General features: G+C 31.6%; 1 protein-coding gene across 2 annotated transcripts in view; it reads left to right on the plus strand.

Annotated features, from left to right (window-relative positions):
- The first annotated feature begins 9,334 nt into the window (after nucleotides 1–9,334).
- The window catches only part of LOC142323545 (transmembrane protein 135-like), a 65,371-nt gene continuing 54,992 nt past the window's right edge, over nucleotides 9,335–19,713 (plus strand). Inside the window, exons 1-2 of one of the 2 annotated variants that reach the window (XM_075363325.1) lie at nucleotides 9,335–9,640; nucleotides 15,491–15,621. In XM_075363325.1, coding sequence (XP_075219440.1) covers nucleotides 9,488–9,640; nucleotides 15,491–15,621 — 284 coding nt within the window. In that variant the 5' untranslated portion in view covers nucleotides 9,335–9,487. The remainder of the gene's footprint in view (nucleotides 9,641–15,490; nucleotides 15,622–19,713) is intronic. The other variant, XM_075363334.1, reaches the window with a different exon arrangement.

Genomic DNA, 19,713 nt, shown 5'->3' on the forward strand with positions numbered 1-19,713 from the left:
CACACCTTTTCAATTGGAAAGGGGCCTGCACTAAACCATGGTGTGGGCAGTCTGGGTTGAAGGTTTAGATATTTTTAAACCAAATGATTGCTTTGTATTGGGATTGCCTAGAATTACAAGAGTTATTTGTGTATTCTTTTTTTATTACTGTAAACTCTTGAAAAAAATGCTTGATTTATGGTGTTTCATAATTACTGTTTATTTATTAATTAATATTGTCTATTATTTGTTGTTTTAAATATAGTTTTAATTTTTTTATATGTACTTTTCCATAGTGTCAAATAAAGTATGAAAAAGTTTAAGTTTGTCTAATTATTAACTATTGTTTAAAAACTCACCGTTAGAGTAACATTTTTTTCTGAAAAAGGAAATGTTTCAGTTTCATTTAAAATAAAAACTGAAGCATAATAAGGTCCTTTCTCATATGAATCCCAAATAATTATGCTGTGTAACACAAAAATAGCTGTTATACAGTTTAATACAATATTTCATTTGAGTACATACTAAAAGGTCTCATTTTACATATTAATAGGAGTAACCACTTTAATATGCGCACATAAGTTGTAGAGGAGCTGGTATCGTCACTGATTAAGAAGTTGTATAATTAGCTCAAACAGATTTTCTAAAGTACAATTTACTTGTAATTTGAAAGTGATTTAATAATTTTTAACATTTAAAATAGAAGTTTTTATTTTAAAAGATGTCTTAAAAGAGTTTTTATTTTTCATCATGTTGGTCAACAAATAACCAAATTATCATAAAAAGAATATGTATGTTATCATTGTTGCGACGTTGATGGGATGCCGTTGTTCAATAGCGTTGCAGTAGATTTTAGAGTGAAGGTGGACTGTATATGTTCATAGGTGATTAATGAAGACAACACCTTGTTGATTACTGAAAGATTGTTTAATTGTATGCTGTCTTGGCGGTTTAAAATACTTTTGTAACATAACACTTGTTATTTATAACTTAACTTTAAAGATAGTAAACATAAGCTAAATAAAACTTAAAATAATGTTCATCTGAACAAGAATTGAGAGAGTCCATCCGGACACATCCACCTTGGGTCAGGTATGAGTGCAGACTGGTACAAGATGCTACGTACAGTGCTCGAGGGAGCAGCTTGTGATGTAGAGTGGTGTGATAGTCTGGTATCCATAGTTTGCTGTGGGCATCCTAGTCACCGCTAGGTTTCAGCACCCGTTGGCAAGAGGGGGTAAAAACATAACAATCATCATTATGTGACACTGTTAATTGTAGGTACCTGGCACCATTGTTGTCTCCATCGGTTTCTGTCCCATGCTTTTCTTTTCATTTCATCATAACCTTCACTACCTATTGTAAATTTATTGTCATACAAATAACTATTGTTTATTGTCATTCAACTGAAATTTCAGTTACTAAACTATCATTTTGGTTTTTATCAATCAATAGTATAATTGTTGATAGCAAGTGAGGTTCACTAGTAAGCATAGTGTAAAAAAATAAAGCAACAATGACAGAGAGTACATATTGTATATGAGAGTCTTTTTTATTCTATTAGATTATATTTAAAAGTAAACTGCTGGTTAGCATTGTGCATTTATTTAAAAAACTCTGCAACAGGTTATGAGCCAAGGCATATAATTGTAAATGGAGGTCATGAAAATTTTGTTGGGTTTGTTGAGTTGTGACCATGTGGATAACAATTTCGAATCGCAGCACTTTATAAAGTTAAGTGAAAATAACTGGAACATTTGGAAATTCCAGGTGAGAGTAGTACCGATAATTAAAGATCTCTTTGAAATTACCAGTGGAAATATACAGAAACCTGATGTTCTGAAAGCTGCAGAATTAAAAAAGTATGAAATTTATGACGCAGGAGCACAGGAAATGTTAGTAATGCGCATGTAATCCAGACCTTTGTTGCATGTTTTAATGTGCAAGATTGCAAATGAAATGTGAATTAAACTGAAGACAATATATAAGCATTAACCAAGAGTGAGTATTCATCTTCTACAGCAACAATTTTTTATTTAAAAATTTGAAAATAGTGTTATGGACTTCCTATCAAAAATTCAAAATCTAACTGTTTTATTAAGCATTAGAAGGAAAAAATATATTAAAAAATGGTTATTACAAAAATAATTATGTATTTTCCAGATCAGTATAAACATTTTGTGTCTGATTGAGAATTGGTGGCTGAAAATCAACAAACTAAGCAATTTAACAGTTAAATTTTTGATTGAAAAGAGAATTTGAAATTTAGTTAAGACACTGTGGTGTTAACTGCTGAACATGTAAATAAGTTTAGTCTTAAATGTTTTTCTTGTGGAAGGGATGGACATAAAAAGGATCAGTATTAGAATTATTGAAGTTCTATGAAAAATAAAGATATTTTTGTCATAAAAGTGCTACATATTTAAAGATTTGGTTACGTCAAAAGAAATTGTCAGAGGCAAATAAACAAAATGTAAATGAATGCAATGAAAGATTGGCTTTAGCCGGGGTTTCTGGTGAATTTGGATACAGAATGGTATCTTGATAATGGAGTATTTGAGCATATGAATCATGACCTAAAGATGTTTGGAAAGTATGTACAGCTTAATGAACCAAAACAAGTAGAATTGGTGATGGTTCAGTAATCACTGCAATTGGTTTTGGTACTGTCATTATTAAATCATTTGATGGATAAAAGTTCATAAATACAAAGATGAAAAGTGTGCTGTTTGTACCCAATTTAACAATGAATCTTTTCTCACACAGCAAGGCTCTGGATATAGATTTTTATTTTAAGTCAGATGCCTATGAACCATGAATAAACTGTTAATTTACAAGGAAACGAATCAAGTTTGTGTGTTGGCTAGATAGTCAAATAAACTTTTTTCCTGGTGTTTTGCTTAGATAACCAGAATTTTGTTGACCAAGATGATTGTTGTATGTCTAATAATGCCATAGTGAACTCAAATAAAAAATATTAATCTGGTGACATGAAAGTTTGGCTCATCAAGATTTTAATCATGTGAAAAGTTTTTTTGAATTAAAATGGTGTGTGAAGATAAAAATGAAACCTTGTTCTGTGAAGCCTGTATACAGGGAATACATCGTGACTCATTCCAAGGAGGTAATTCACAATCAACTAAAATTGGAAACATAATCCATGCTGATGTCTGTGGTTCTATTGAAGTTGACTCAATAGGTGGCTCTTGTTAGATGTTATTGAAAGATGACTATTTGAATTATAGACAAATGTATTTTTTAAAACAAGCATGAAGTTTATGGTAAGCTTGAACTTTTTGTGTAACTGTGAAAATCAAATGAATCAGAAAATTATAAAATAAGAACAGATAATGGAAAGGTGTTGGATTATCACAGTGTGAGGAAACCTTCTGATTTAGCAAGGAATAAAAAATAAGATTACTGTTCCTTATAATTTTGAACAGAATGATCATGCTGAATGAGAAATGAATATGATCATTGAGGAAGCCAGAACGATGATGGCAGCAGAACATCTAAGCAAGTCATTTTGGGCCGAAGCAGCAAATAGAGCTGTTTATCTGATTAATAGAACTGGGACAATTACAGTTAAAGGTAAAAAAAAATATCTGATGAATTATGGAATAATAAGCAAAGTTTACATTCTTTTTCCGTTTAGCCTGCAGAACCACCATAAGGTATTACTTTGGAGGATGAATGGGGATGGACGATAAGTATGACTAAATAAAGTGTAATCTTGTACAGTCTAAGGTCAACCATTCCTGAGATGTGAGGTAATTGAAACCCAACCGCCACAGAACACCGGTATCCATGATCTGGTGACGTATTTTTAATTTTGTGTATTGGTTTTTTTAAATTTTGGTTCTTTATATTTATTATCTAGTATATTTATGTTTATATTAATTTTTTTATCTAGTATTCAAGTCCTTATTAAAGTAACTGCCTTCACTAGGATTTGAACCTTAGAACTCTCAACTTCAAAATCAGCTGATTTGCGATGACAAGTTGACCACTAGTCCAGCCTGGTGGGCTAATAAGCAAAGTTAAAAAAAAATAAAACCACTGTTTTGTACAGAAGTGTGGGTGCATATATGAAAGGAGAAGAGACAGAAGCTTGATCTTAAAAGCAGAAAGGGAATATTTGTAGGTATGGTGAAAGTACAAATGGACTGATAGTTTATTTTCTAGATATGATTGCAGTAATATTAGAGAGAGATGTTATTTTTATTCCATCTAAGCCAAATAATATCTTGTTTTTTTATTGTAATACCATCATGAAGAACCTACCACCTCTGAAGTTGAATATATTGACAGCATTATTAAGGATGTGACTGCAGATCTAAGTTTAGAAAGAAGTTCCTGAGTGTGAACATACATAGTCCTACTGATAGAAAACAGCTTCATCCTAGGGATTAGCTGCAGCATCCAGTTAAGTTTAATGATTATGTGACTAACTTTGTTAGTGAGACTGATATTGAAGAAGCTACAGTCAGTTTTTTCTAAGCAATAACATAATTTATGCTCCCTTGATAGGTAATCACCTTAAACATTTTTGAAATAGCATAAAAATGAAATATTACCATAGGCAAACTATTACAAGTGTACTATTTTGAAGGTCAGGAAAGAAATAATATCAACATCAGCTAGTGTACTGTCCGAGTAGCAGATACCTTACACCATCGCTGTCAACATTTGTTTCTATCCCAATCCTTTTCCTTCATCTTCTTGTAGTTTCCAACATGCATCTTATCCTTCTTCTTCCTTATTTCCTTTCTTTTTCTATTAATCTTTCCAATGCAGTTTTCAGAATTCCACTTCCTCTAATCTCATGTCCTATTCACTTTCCTTTTCTTTTGTTTACTTAAAACATAATGCTCTTTCTTCTTTAATCTGTTTCCTTATTACTCACTTTCTCTATCCTTCTTCATACCCACATCTCAAATGCCTCAATCCAGTCCCTCTTTCTCTTCCTCATTGTCCATGTTTCATTTCCATACAAGACGTAACATTTGGCTATCCTGTTTCATAACACTCTATAATTTTACTGCATAGTCATTCTCTCCTCTTACTAATGGCTTCCTTTACCATCACTATCCTTTTTTTCATTTTCATTGTGCTCTTCCAACCCTTCCTCTATCATCATAGGCCCCAATTATCTGTATTTTTTTACTTTCTCTGTTCTTCCTTCACTTGCTCTTACAACTAAATTCTCTTTGTTATTTACTTTCATTAGTTTAGTTAACAATTTATGAATAGCAACCTGGTAATCTATTGGCTTTCTTAACAGTAATTCTATACCTATCTACTAAAATATGGTCTATTTGATAGCCAGTTTTGTTTTTAGCAGAAGGAGATTATATCTCCTTCTATGGTCTTTGAATGAAGTGTTAGTTATAAGTAATCTTTTTCTTTGCAAAATTCTGCTAATTTGTTCTCCCTTCCATTCCTAACCGCTAAGCCAAGTTTTCCTACTACACTTCCCTTTTCACCTTTTCCAACCACAGCATTACAGACTCCCATCAGTACCTTTCAGTAGTCCTTTTCTGATTTTATTACATCTTCATTATTCTCATACATCTCTTCAAGCTTTATAATTCAATGTTGGCATATATATGTGTACTATAACTAAATCATTTGGTAACATCCCAATCCTTAGAGATGTTAGTTTATCATTTATACAAGATCGGTTTTTCCACCCATTTTGCTACTCCATTTATCAGAATTATTGCCACTCTATTTTTCCTCTCCTTCTTTGAGAGTAGAATATAGTAACTTCTCCAATCTTCATTTTACCCTGTTTTTCCCGCCTTGTTTCATTCAGTCCTAACACATATATTTTATTTATTTTCATTTCGCTCTTGTGATTCTTTAACTTTCTACTGTATAATAAAATCTTGACATTTCAAGTTCCTATGCAGTTGGTCCTTTAACTTCTATTGTTGCTTCTCCCAGAGATTCAAATAAGAAGCTATTTTAACTCCAGAACATTTAACAGTAGAAACCAGCAACATAGCCTAAGCAAGGAATTATTACTTGGATCTTTTATAAAGTGGAGTAAATCAGTCCCTTCAAGTGTTAGCTGTTTAGCCACTTGTATATAGTAGCAGTTGTTAATACATACAATCATTACCCCCACTCCACCATCGGGAGATGAATGCCAGGATTTTCTCTTCACTGAATCTCAGATCTTAAAGACATTTCTTAGATTCCCTAGTACTTTTGAGAAGAGAATTAATATGTTGTCAAAGAATTTGGGATTTTTTTTCTGCACTATTACTCCTAGCATCCAAGTTTACTAAAATAACTTAATGTAGATATTCAAAGCATTCATTTTCAAATTATGTTCTACTTCCTAGGATAAGCCAAATAGATTCAGGATCTTTTGCCTCTAGTCCATTTTGGTTAAAAATACTGACATATCCATTTTATTTCTTCTTTGTCTCATGGAGCTATGGACCAGTAAAAACCTTATGGAACTAAAAGTTTGAGTCCTGTTGCACACCTAGGAAAGCCAATTTTACCTTTGGCCTCTTTATTAACAAAAGATTCTTTAATTGAAAATAAAGTTGAAAATGAATGAATGAAATCCAACAGTTTTCAACCTTTCAAAAAAATATTGTTTTTAAGGACACTTAAAAACCTTGGTGACTAAAGAATTAAAGAGATTCAGGCTCATTGCAATTATGAAAATCAGATGTTTTTACAATTAGCATTGATTTAACATTAAAAGAAAAGTATTATTTCTATACAAATAAAAGAAAGTTATTTTAAAAATATTTCTTATGTCTTTTTAAGTGGCAGTATTCGAAGAAAAAAAGATACAAGCATATACAATTGTGTATAATTTGTTCATTTTAGTTAATTTTTCAATAAAATTTTAAAGGGAAGTTGACCTTGACCTATAACTAGAATATACTCTTTCCAAAAATTATAATTTAATGTAAGGAGTCAGAATATTTGAAATAAAACAGAATTACAAAACGAAAGCATTCAAGATTTAAAGTTAACACTGGTATAAAAGATTTTTTTTTGAAAATTTAAAACACAATGAAACTTTTTTTGTTTACTGATTCAGAATTTAAAAAATTTGAAGTAAAAACATTATGAGATAAAACAACCAAAATCCTTTATAAGATTTTTGAAGTTGGTTTGCTATCATATTCTACACATGAGAACCAACTGACTGATTGCTTTCAAATTTACAGGATACATTCGTGTTATCCCACGGAAGGTTTTAAGCCATAGACTGAGGTCCTAGCTCTCTTGGGAGTGAAGATGAGAATTAAATATATTCTGTAAAGAAAAAAAAATTAATTCTTTTACTTCATTATCTATTTCTGTCACCATTGTTTGAATAACTGTGCCTAAATGCACCTTCCAGTATTCAGAACTTATGCTGCTGGATCATTAATGTATTTCAATAAATACCTTGTTAGTATGATGAATTACATTTTTATTATACGTAATTTATAACAGATTTAGATACATTTCATTTATTTTAATATCATATTATTAGTAATTTATCATATTGTTGAGGTTAATTATGATGTTCATGTACAATATTTTTATTTTAAGTATTATATTAGAGTATTAGAGTAGAATATTAGAGTATTTAGAGTCACATTTAAGTTACATCTTTAACAGAACTGAATTGATTGTTATATCTTTTATTGAACTGATTTAACTTTAACTGAATTGAATTTACTATAAATACATCTTTTACTGAATTGATTGATTAACAATCTATATTAATAACAAAATAAAAATATAAATGTTCATTTGTTCAAAATCTTAAATCTCTGAAAGTTCTTCACCAATTGCTTTGAAATTTTGACACAACGTTGCATTCAAATACGCGTGTTTTTATATACCTAAGATGTCACACCTATGACAGGTAAAAACATGTTTTTTTTTTAAAACAGCGCTATCTGTTGGACTAATCTGTTGTTAAAAGCAACACACACTATACTAAATATTTTATGATTCCATTTCAATGATTCCAGTATGTGTGTTCGCTCTAGACTAAAAAACTACTGGTCTGATTTACACATGGGTAAAAAGGGAAAAATCGAAAATGGTAAAATGGAAGAAGGGGAAAATGTAAAAGGAAATGGAAAGAGAAATACAGGAAGGAAAGGGAAAGGGGGAAAATGAAAGAGAATATTGTAAAAAGGAGAAGAAAAAAAACATTAAATTTTGTGAAGTTCCGTAATGTTAGTTTTTTTAATGTTTTATCAAACTTTCAATTGTGTTCATTTAATCTACATATATACTCAAATCTAGCAATAGCAAAGCATTGCCGTGTCTGCTAGTAGTATAATAAAGATGAGATATGTATTATAAAACTGCTGAAGAACTCAACTAAATTAACATATTTACATGCCTTACATAACTAAGAAGAAAAGAGTTACACAGATTATCATTAATAAGGAGGACATGAAACTGAACAACCATAGCAACAGAAATAAGTTATACATTTTTTGTCATCAAAGGTATTTTAATTATGATAGTTCTTTTGTAATTTAATTTCTTTTTCAGGTTTGTATAAAGCCTGAATACTTTGTTGTTTTTACCAGTATTATTCTCACAGCCATGAGGGTAACATACACTCCCGGGGTCCTGGACAGAATGTAATGGTGAGCTCTGTGGCTCACTTGCGCCGACGGGAGTCAAGGGGACGGAGCCCTCTAAATATATGGTCGGGCGAGCCCCAACAGGCTATTAAATGCGTAGAATAACATTTCAATTGATTAAGAACACAATCATGCAATACGCTTTATGGAAAATCGAATATGTTCTCATTAATGCAATAATACCGAATTTGAAAGAAAACGTAAATTTTCAGATAAGAAACAAAGAATTAATTACTGAAATAAGGCAAATAAGCCCTCATTTTACCCTTAAAATAAACATCTTTTGATTAAAAAATGCAATTTAGGCAACTGTAATAGCAGAAGTGATGCCATATCACTAATCCGCTACTTTTGGTGCTTCTACAATGAATTAAATTATGATTATTACTTAGATATACGGATATATTATTATATCCGTTGTTTTTTCGAAATTGTAAACACCTTTGAATTACTGTTTGTGTTTGTTTTTACGTTAGATATACACTTTCTAAACAGTTACAAAAGAAGAAAACTTGTATATTTTAAGCGAAACTGTGTGTGACATTTTCCCGGGTTCGAATCCCGGTGAGACATGGCATTTTCACAACCGTCGAATCATTCACCTCATAGCTGTACTAATACCCAACGGTGGTCCCGGAGCTTAAAAAAAAAGGTTCTGTGTGAACATGTTTAATTTTAGAGACTATGAATCGATAGTTTGACAGCAGCTACTATCGAGTTGATATTGTGTTTACTGTATGAGGTCACATGGAGTTTGGCGTGATTATAAGTTGCTTCGAGAGGTCGTAGAAAGATTCATAATTTTTGTTTTTGAAGTGTTTAGTGTTATATTTCTAAAACCATACTTTTTGTAAAGTAGTTGATAATATTCCACAAAAATGACTATATTTAGTAAATTCAGACTGAAAACTATTAGTTCTACTTGTGATATGTATGTTCATCCATGGAGCAAATCTTGCACTGATGCCTGGACGGAGTTATTTTACCTTTCTATTTCAGATGCTTTAAGGATAAATATGACGGCTTATGTGGTAATTTTATAAAACGGCTATTATTTTTAAGTTTTTACATTTATTCGGTATAAGTTGAATGTATATAATTTTTTCTGTACTATGAAACTAGAACCTTTTATGAATACGTGACGAAAGTTATAATTAGGGTTATCAAGATCAATCTTTTTTTCTTAAGGTATTGATAGTAAATTTTGTAACATTTCTCAAATTGCATTTATAAAACTATACCAATTTTTTAAAAAGAATTAGGGTATTTTATTTTTTAAGAATCAATTTTTGTACTAGTGGTAATTTTTTTTTTTGGACTTCAGTCACTTGTTTGGTTTGATGTAGCTCTCCAAGATTCCCTATCTAGTGCCAGTCGTTTAATTTCGGTATATCCCCTACACCCTACATTCCTAACAATTTGTTTTACATATTCCAAACGTTGTACCTGCACAGCTTTTCCCATCTACATGTCCCACTAATATTAAACCGACTATTCCAGGATGTCTTAATGTGGTCTTTAATATGTGGTCTTTATAGACCACATATTAAGACATAAAGAGTATGTTTTTCCTTTTAACTATATTTTTCCAAATGCTTCTCTCTTCATCAATTTGCCACAACACCTCTTCATTTGTCACTTTATCCATCCATCTGATTTTTGACATTCTCCTATATGGTAATTTCAATAGATTAAATGAATTACTTGTAATAGTTGAAATGTGTAGATCAATAATTTAATTAACGCATAATTTCTAACTTTAATAAATCTCCTTTGATTATTACCTGATTGGTTTGTTTAATATTCTGAAAGTATTATTCAGCTCTGTTAATCAGGATCCACAGGTCACTTTGTCCATTTTTCATGTAATTTGTGTGTTTTTGTCATGCTATTTTCCTGGATCAACAGTCTTGGATGGGTTAGTTATAGTAGTTAGTACTCATTTAGAGTAATCATGTCATTCCATGTTTTGCAGAAAACTAGTAATGACTTTTAAAGTATGAAGAGTGTTCATAGAACTGTGTATTTTTACCAAGATGGTTATGCTCTTATAATGTTAATGTTGTACATGAAAGCACATAATTAATTAGTTGCACAATTGATACACTCAATATATTTTGTTTTAATTTTTACTCCATTATTTTTTAGATTGCTTATTACTGCTTAGTCCTGTTGTTACACTAATTGATTTTTATTTAGTTAAGCTTTTATTTTTTCTTTAGACAAATACTGATAGTAGGAGAACACATAGTTGCTTTCTTTTGTAGATTTCTTAAACATTTGAATTAATTTTGTAATATTATATTAATTAAGTTTACATCATAATTACTTATATGATTTTAAAACTAAACATAATGTTATTTTAAAATCTACACAATTACTGATTAATGTAGCATGTTGTACAGCAACTGTTAACATTTAATATTGCTCTCAATTTCATTTTAACCTTAATAATTACTATTGAACTCAACAACACAAGTGGTATTTGAGAAACTAGTAGCAGTATAACTAACATTACCTAATATTTCCTGAGTTGTGAGATGAATGAAAGTGATATAAAACTTGATAAGCATACATCTGAGTAGTCTACTGCTGATTTTTGTGTTTTTCCATGAATTTTTCTTGATTGTTAGTCATTTAATTACATTGATTATATTCTCCATTTGTTTTTTGTCTGTACAATCTTTCAACCTCAACATAATTACTACATTGTATGTTCTCAGTTTTTTATATTCCAGTGTTTGTCTTCCTCTACAGCTTTTATCTTCTATGCGTACCTCCATTACCAAATAAGCTTACCTTGAATATCTTAATATATATCCTGCTACCCTAGTTCTTTTCTGTATAATATTATTCTGGGCACAAATTTCTTTCCTCACTTATATGCCTAAGGACTTCGTCATTGCTTAGCTTATCAACCTATCCTATTTTCAACAATTTCTTATAACTTGCACAAAGGCCACTATTTCTGTCCCTTTTCAATGTTTAGTTACAATTAAACAGTAAACTCCAAAACAAGTATTTTAAGTTCTACCAATAGCATGTATATAAATCCAAACACAGATGTTATTTAATAAAAAGTAACTATTTTGAAAAAAAATCTTGCCTGTACAGTTAGTGAATATCTAATAATTAATATGCCCTCCTTAATTCTTAATCACTTCACGTACATGATTTGGCATCAATTCAACAAATTTACACATTCTTTATATTTCTTCATCATGAAACTGTACTGATATTATTGTTTTAATGAAGTCAATTTTTGAGAGTTGTCATTTGCTATTGCCCAAAGATTTTCAATTGGTTCAAGCTCGGAGAGTTACCTGGCCTCAGGAGCACGTTAATGTTTTATTCTTCAAAAACTTTTTTCATTTTATTTTCCTTGTTGAATCTTGTTGCAACATTCTGTTGCCATGTGCGGTTGTTTTGATGTTGTGTCACAACCTTTTTCTTTCAAAATGTCGTTATATTCATCACTTTTCAACAAACCATATACTGGAAGTAACGAACAAGGGCCTTCAAATGTGAAACAATCCCAAAAGATTTTTTTTGGGTGTGTTTTAACTGATTGTTGGATATGAGCCGGTGATGTATTTTCATCTAATGCTTTTCTTAAGGTACGGAAACCTTTGCCCCTGAACATAAAAATGTGACTCATTGGAAAACATAACATTTTACCAGTTTTCATTGGTGTACAAGAGCCCCTTTTTCTGTATTTCTTGTGTTAAAAGCTGCTTTTTAGCTGGTCAATGAGCTGTCCATCCAACTGCAAGAAGATGGCATCTAACAGTTGTCTTGTGTTAATCTGTTCCACTGGTAGCTAATTCTCAATTTAAGTCCACAGCAGATAATTTTGGATCAAGTTTACTTTTTCTTACTGTTCTTAGTCTAATACTACTCAGAAGCTAGTTGTTGTGTCATACTGGTATGTTCAGAAAGAGAAACGATTTTTGAATGATTTCTTGGAGTTTTATCCATTTTTATATGTTCAAGACACAGAACAAAAAAATATGAAAATATGATTTTGTAATAAAAAAATGGAGTAAACCTTAACAAAATATTATTTATAACATGAAAATTGCAAAATAATCAAAGAATAATAAAAACCTTACATTACACAGACAATTTAAAGAATAGTATAGTCAAGCAGTGTAACCATAACATAAAAATAAACAAAAAAGTTCCCTGTGTTCAGATTAATTTGGACGCTGATTTATATTATATGTTAGTAGATTTATTTTCTATGAATTGTAGAAAGTTATTGATGGATGATCAGTATGGTTTTCACCCAGGCAGGGGCATGGAAGATGCTATTCTTAAGATTAAGAACATTCTTTTTTTTCAAGTAAGTTTGAGTGAGTCTTAGGTATCTTTTTGGGCATATCATAGGCTTTTAATAATTTGTAGTGGCCTGTTTCATTTGCAGAAGTATGATTGTTTGCAGAATGAGCTGAATGTGTTATATATTATTTCAGCAATTGAGGTGGCGTCTCAGAAGCAGGAGAAACATTGTCTAAAGGTTGTCTGCAGAGTGATGTTTTAGGGCCCCTGCTCTGGGTTGATTTTGATTCTTTGATGCGTTTGAAGTTGCCCAGTGGATGCCACTGGGTATATCATCGCATATTCAGATGGTGGACTTTTGCTGGTTAAAGGAGAGTGCTTTGGAAACCGGAATCGCACCAGGGTGGGTGTCTTCCCTTACAGGGTTGGGATGGTTAAAGGAGATTCAAGGAATCAGATTGAATTCAGGGTAGCCCAGGCTTGCAAGATACTCCAGTTTGGAGTTTGCAACATAGGATGGTCTTTAGCCTAGTGTAAACAATGATGATGTTGCTCAAGGGCAGACTAGCTGTTACACAATAACCTCGTGTATCAGTGGTAGGTCACAAATTTGCTATGTCCCACTGCAGAAGTATTTAGTTATCCTTGTTGAGAATTTGATTCAAGGAGCACTTTCAATATGCTGCCAAAAAGGCTTGTTCTGCTTTCTTCAGTGTTTGGAGAGCTGTTCACTCTGATTGGGGGCTTAATTTCAGAACCATATGTGTTCTATAAAAGGATGTATGCAAAGCTATAATGCTGTATGCTGCACCTGTCTGGGTTCATTGAATGAGTTAACAAATGTTATAGGAATATTTTATTGAGACCCCAGCATCTCCTATTGTTATCTGTAATTGGTGCCTATAGGACTGTCTCTCAAGAGGCAGTCCTTGTTATTTATGGTATTAAGCCTACTGATATCCTTGTGACTGAGCACCAGTTACATTATGATGAAGGTAGGCCAACTTATCTCTGGGCAAATAAAATAAATAGATGTGGAAGGTTTCCATTTATGCCAGGTGAGGAGGACTAAAACATCCGATGGTTGTTACAAGCATGAAATTTTCCCTGATGTGAGAAGTTTGTAGGCAGTTAGGTAGATTTCCCCCAATTGCCATATTACACACTTTTTCTGGACATAGTGTGTTTTGAGATAGGTTGGGAAGGTTTGGTTTGATTAATTCAGACTTTTATCCAGAGTGTGGGCCATTGATGATGTGCACCATGTCTTATATGTCTGCCCGAGGTTTGAAGCCGAATGTAACAAAGTAGATAGAAAGCTTGTGAGGATCAATTCTGGTTTTGATCTGCAAGTTAATTGGAAAACCATAAGGGAATGGAACATAGTTGCTGGTTCCCTTAGATTTTTAGACCTGTGGAGGATTGCTGAGGGGATCTGATTACTGTTATAGATAGAACAACAACCTGGGTGGCTAGGGGCCCATCTGGGTGTTTACTTTACCAAGGTGAGTGTTTTGGTATTGAGCCCCAGTTAGCTGAGATAATTGCTATTAGGAGAAGAATGGATGTGTGGAGAATTCTGTGATGGAGCTGCGGTGTGGGAGGATTTAGGCATTGACCTTGCTTATGAAAGTGGACCAAAGCAGAGAGAGATAGGATGTGTTTGCATTAGATACTTATTAAATTTGTGAATTTGTTTCTTGATTTTTAAGTAAATCAGGAGGACTTTGAGTTGTTGTAAACACTTGTGTTGTTGGTTTGAGGATAGTATTTTTGGTGTTTAAAGACTCAAGCAAGTAATGAGTGCAAAAGTCTAATTGAAGTTAGATAGAGGAAGAGTTTCTGTGTGAAACCTTCTGTGTTAGAGGAAGGCGCAGGGATTGTGGTTCTGGGAATCAGTTAATTTGACAGTTAAGGATTGCAATTTATGGTGGTTGGAAGAGACCATACGAAGGCAATAGTAGGTTGTGTAAATGCACTGATGGAATTGTCTGCCGAGGCATTTGCATGCTACAGTTGTAGCATCTACGTAGAGACAAGGACTGGATAAAGGGAATGATATCTCCTCATTAGTATAACAAGAAAATCACACACTTATTGCATGGGCTCTTTTAATTGAAACTCTGTGTTTTCTCTTAGTAATTCTGAATTTCTATTTGGGGATTTCTCAAATTACCTGAAATCAAGTCTGCATATGACACTTTGCGAGTGCATATGAAAGATTTTTAATTTAATTTTTTATTCTGATCATTTAAGTACTTTGGTGTGTAAGAATTCTGATAAGTATGTACTTGTTTGTTTGTGTTAGTTCATAATACATTTTTTTGTATGTTGTGTAACAATATCATTTTTTTAATGATATTGTTATTTGAATGATAATTTTTAAACAGTACCATATTATTCATTACCTGAGTTCATTCCTATATTCTTTCCCCACACACATTCATTCGTATAGTTCATTCCCATTAAGAGGTTTTTATTAAAGTTAGAAAATATGAGAGGTTTCATAGTACACTTAAAAAGCCATTTTTTAAATGATTGAAAGACTGTAACTGATAGTAAGTATGTTACAGATTTAACTTTAGGTCTTGCTTTTATAGGTAGCTCTTATAATGAGAGGCAGGATACCTTCAGAAAAAGATTTAAAACGTACCTTATTAGGAATACTGCAGTCAAGTGCATTCTTAAGCTGTCATGCATTTGGATACGCTGTATGTAATTGTACCTTAAGGTAAGTGTGATAAATAGTTAAAGTAATAGTAATAGTTAAAGTAATTGTCATTTATAGTTAAAATCTTAACTTTGCAGCTCAGTGCCAAAGTTGTGTTTAAACTTACTAATAGTTATTTTAAATTATTCATTGGAACACTTCTGGATGCAAGATTGATTAATCCTGAGCGAGTTCTGATTTGATGCAGGAGCTTTCAAGTCTGTACACAGATATTAGATCATATACATTGTAACATTTCTCAGATGTTCAGTGTTAGTAGATGTTATAGAAGTAAGAACTTGTACAATCTTTTATGGAAAAGAGGAGATATGTTCAACAAGCACCTACTCTGTGCATGGAGGCAGGGTCATATTTTTCATTGGAAGGGAGAACTGTTTATTTCCTTGGAATGGGAATGCCTAAGACTCACTTCTCAGCTGTTCATTTACTTAATTTAAATCCTACAAAGAAGTAATCTGAGTATACTTATTTTGTTCAGTTATAAAGTGTTTATAATTTACAGCAAATATGCACTTAAGAATACATTTGTGTTCTTGAATTAGAGACTTATATTTATTAGATTATTGACGACAGTCCTAACAGTCAATTGTAGAAACATTTCTATATCAAACTGTTGTGGGGGTTCAAAAATATGTTTTACTATATTAATTATTTGTAACATTACAATGATGTTAAGAATTACATTGTTAACTTTTATAATTATATTATAAAAAAATCTTACATATACATATTATAAAACATTACAATAATGTAATGTTGACTTTTTTAATCTTTATAATTATATTATAAAAAAATATATATAAATAAATGAGAAAACAGCAATTTTCTTGTTAAACATTTTTGTACTTGTTACTTATTGAGGGCATATTCCTTTTTTGATTTTTTTAGCCCTTCAGTTTGGTATTTTTACCCTGTGTGAATGTGTTTCTAAAACAATTACTGTTAAAATGTTTAGTGATTTCATTGAAATGTACTCAATTTTCTTGTGCCTTAGAAAGAAGTAAATTCTTTATGCGAGAACATTTACCTTGGCATTATGTAAACTGAAAAAAGCTACAAAATAAGTCTTTGTTTAATGTTAATTTTGTAATTAGAATAAAATGTCTGTCAACAAATTTAATAGAACAATATATGATGCTGGGATGTTTGTTTCATTAAGTTTAAGTGAACACTTAGTCATAAGAAAAAAAGCATTATAATTTCTGTAAAATATCTTTGTAAGTATAATTAAGTAATTTGCTTGGATGACTGGTGATTATTTTATTGGGGAATTAGAACTATATCAATTTAGAAGTCCCAACTTTTGTTAAAATTTTAAACATAAAAAAACTAAAGAAACAATATTGTGAGACAGTATTGTTTCTTTAGTCGTGGATCAATTGCATAACATTGGTATTGTTATTATTAGTAATGTTGGTAATTTATGCTATAATCTGATGGTAACTTCTGGAGGTTCTGTGACGCAATGACAGGCATTACCTTTTCATGAATTTCTTACACCATTCACGACTAGCTTTAAATCAAAGACCATTATTCCTAGCAATTTCCCTGGCCTTTAACACCAGTCCATCTCTTGTCACTGGAAGACCTTTTGTGCAGAGTTACTTGAAATTGGCCAAAACAGCAGCATCAAATTTCCAGATATTTTCAGTGTTTTTGTCTCAAAAAAGATTTCTTCGTTCATATACATGCAATTAATTTCTGTTTCATACTGCGCTACCAATGCACAGTTGCTTTGTTTACTGAGAACTGTTTACGAGTTGCATAATTTCCAATCTATTCAGCACATAAAATAACCTTGCGTTTAAATCGTATGTGAAACATTTTTCCATGATGATGAAATGGTGAGAAAAACACAAAAAATAGGTAGAACAGAATGGTTATGAAAAAAATGCACTGATTTACAACAATGATAGTATACTGTATGCCTGTTCAACATCGAACGGAGGTTAGACAGGGGGAATGTGAAAGAAAGTGTGTCATCATGCATAAAGCACATGCACAAATTCCAGAACGATAACTCATCACTAAATCATGATATCAACAACGATAAAGCTCTTTGAGATGAGTCATCTTTCTAGAAATTTTTATATGTTCTATACACAATGACACATGTTCTGTCATGTTTCCTGTCTAACCTCCTTTCAATGTTGAATGGAGTGTACGGTTCAAAAACTTCAGTTTTACACCTATTAACTATGTGTTTTAAAATGGCATTAGACTCCAATTGAAGACGCACCTGACATTTTGACCCTTTAATCTGTAAAAAAAAAGGCGCATCTTAAATTCAAAGCAATACGGTATTTTATTATGTTGTCATTTTTTATAAAGATATTTTGATGTATCCAATGAAACCATATTAATTTTGTTTTTATTTGACTTTATTACTCTCAACTTACCTATGTAATTATTAATCACTAATTAATTTTTTTTTGTTATTTAGAATGGTTAACTATTCCACCGCAGAAAGTGTGGCCTACATTACCGAGGAAGAGGCCTACTTTCAGTCACCATATACCTTCCATTCTAACTAATTAGTCTACCCTATTAATCCTGTATAAAAGTTTGATCCCACTTCAAAACTTCCATTAAGCTTTTTGAGAAAAAAATTTCTGCAGATTGAATTTTACTTAGGTGAAGGTATTTTCTTTAAAACCCAGGTTTAAAACCATGTAAAAGTATGAACACAGTCATAATATTGCATTGATTTAGCTGATTTTATATGTTTGTATCCTTGAGAAGTCTTCTAATTAACTGTTTTACACATGACCTTAAATTTACTTTATTTCCCTCCTATAGATATGTCCTCGAAAAGGGATGTACAGAGGTTTTATTATGGAATGTAATATTAGTTTAATTTATTAAGATATAACATTTCTTAGGACTGGAGATGCATAATTATTATTTTTATTACTACTATTATTATTTGGAGATAATCTTAAAAAGAAAAGGTTTTAGGGATGATTACTATCTCAAATAATTGAAATGACTTGCTTGCTCTACTTTTTTCTTTCTTTTTCCTGTTTAGCCTCCGGGAATTACCATTCAGGTATTACTTCAGAGGATGCATGAGGATGATATGTATGAGTGTAAATGAAGTCTAGTCTTGTACAGTCTCATTCCTGAGATATGTGGTTAATTGAAACCCAACCTCCAAAGAATACTGGTATCCACAATCTAGTATTCAAATCCGTTTAAAAGTAACTGCCTTTACTAGGACTTGAACGCTGGAACTCTCGACTTCCAAAGCAGCTGATTTAGGAAGACATGTTCACCACTAGACCAACCTGTTGGGTTTACTACTTCCCCCATTCTGAACAGTTTTAAACTTTATGATTCATTCATTCTTGAAAGCCATCTCTTTTGTTTACCCAGTTTGAAATTAAACAGCTATATTTTTCGAACAGAGAGCTGATTAATAACAAATTCCTATCCTCTTGTTTTCTAAGAATGGACATATCACCTGCTAAGAGAAATCTTTTAAAATATATTTTCACACCAGACACTTCTAGTCACTCAGTTAAATTAATGAAATTGACATAATAAATTACTTAAAATTGATTGTATGATTGTTAACTTCATAATTAGAATTAACCAACTATGATTGACTAATTAGAATTAACTAATTATGAAGTTAGCACAACTTCTCTAGTCATATTTCTAATAGAGACACTTGATAACTGTATTAGAATGTGGTATAATACAGGGTGTCCCATATAAAATGCAACCCAACCTTATATTGGTAGGTATTGAAATAATAAAAAGGCATGTGTAAATGTAAATGTAATTTTTATTATTACCATCCATTACCTTACATTTAGAGTAAATGTTGGAAGTGGCCGCCATCTTATTGAATACAAGCTTCAATTCTTTTTACAGCGTTTCTTTCAACTTTTTTCAAAGTTTGTGGCTGGATATTTAATACAGCTTGTTCAATATTGAATTTCAAGTGTTTGTGGTTTGTTACTGTAGGCTTTTTCTTTGAGGTAATCCCATAGAAAAAAATCCGCCGCAGTCAAATCTGGAGATCTTGGTGGCCACAAGCCTCGACTGATAATACGATTACCAAAGAATTCCTCAACGAAATCAGAA

Source organism: Lycorma delicatula, chromosome 1 (assembly GCF_047948215.1).
Source record: "Lycorma delicatula isolate Av1 chromosome 1, ASM4794821v1, whole genome shotgun sequence".
NCBI lineage: Eukaryota > Metazoa > Arthropoda > Insecta > Hemiptera > Fulgoridae > Lycorma > Lycorma delicatula.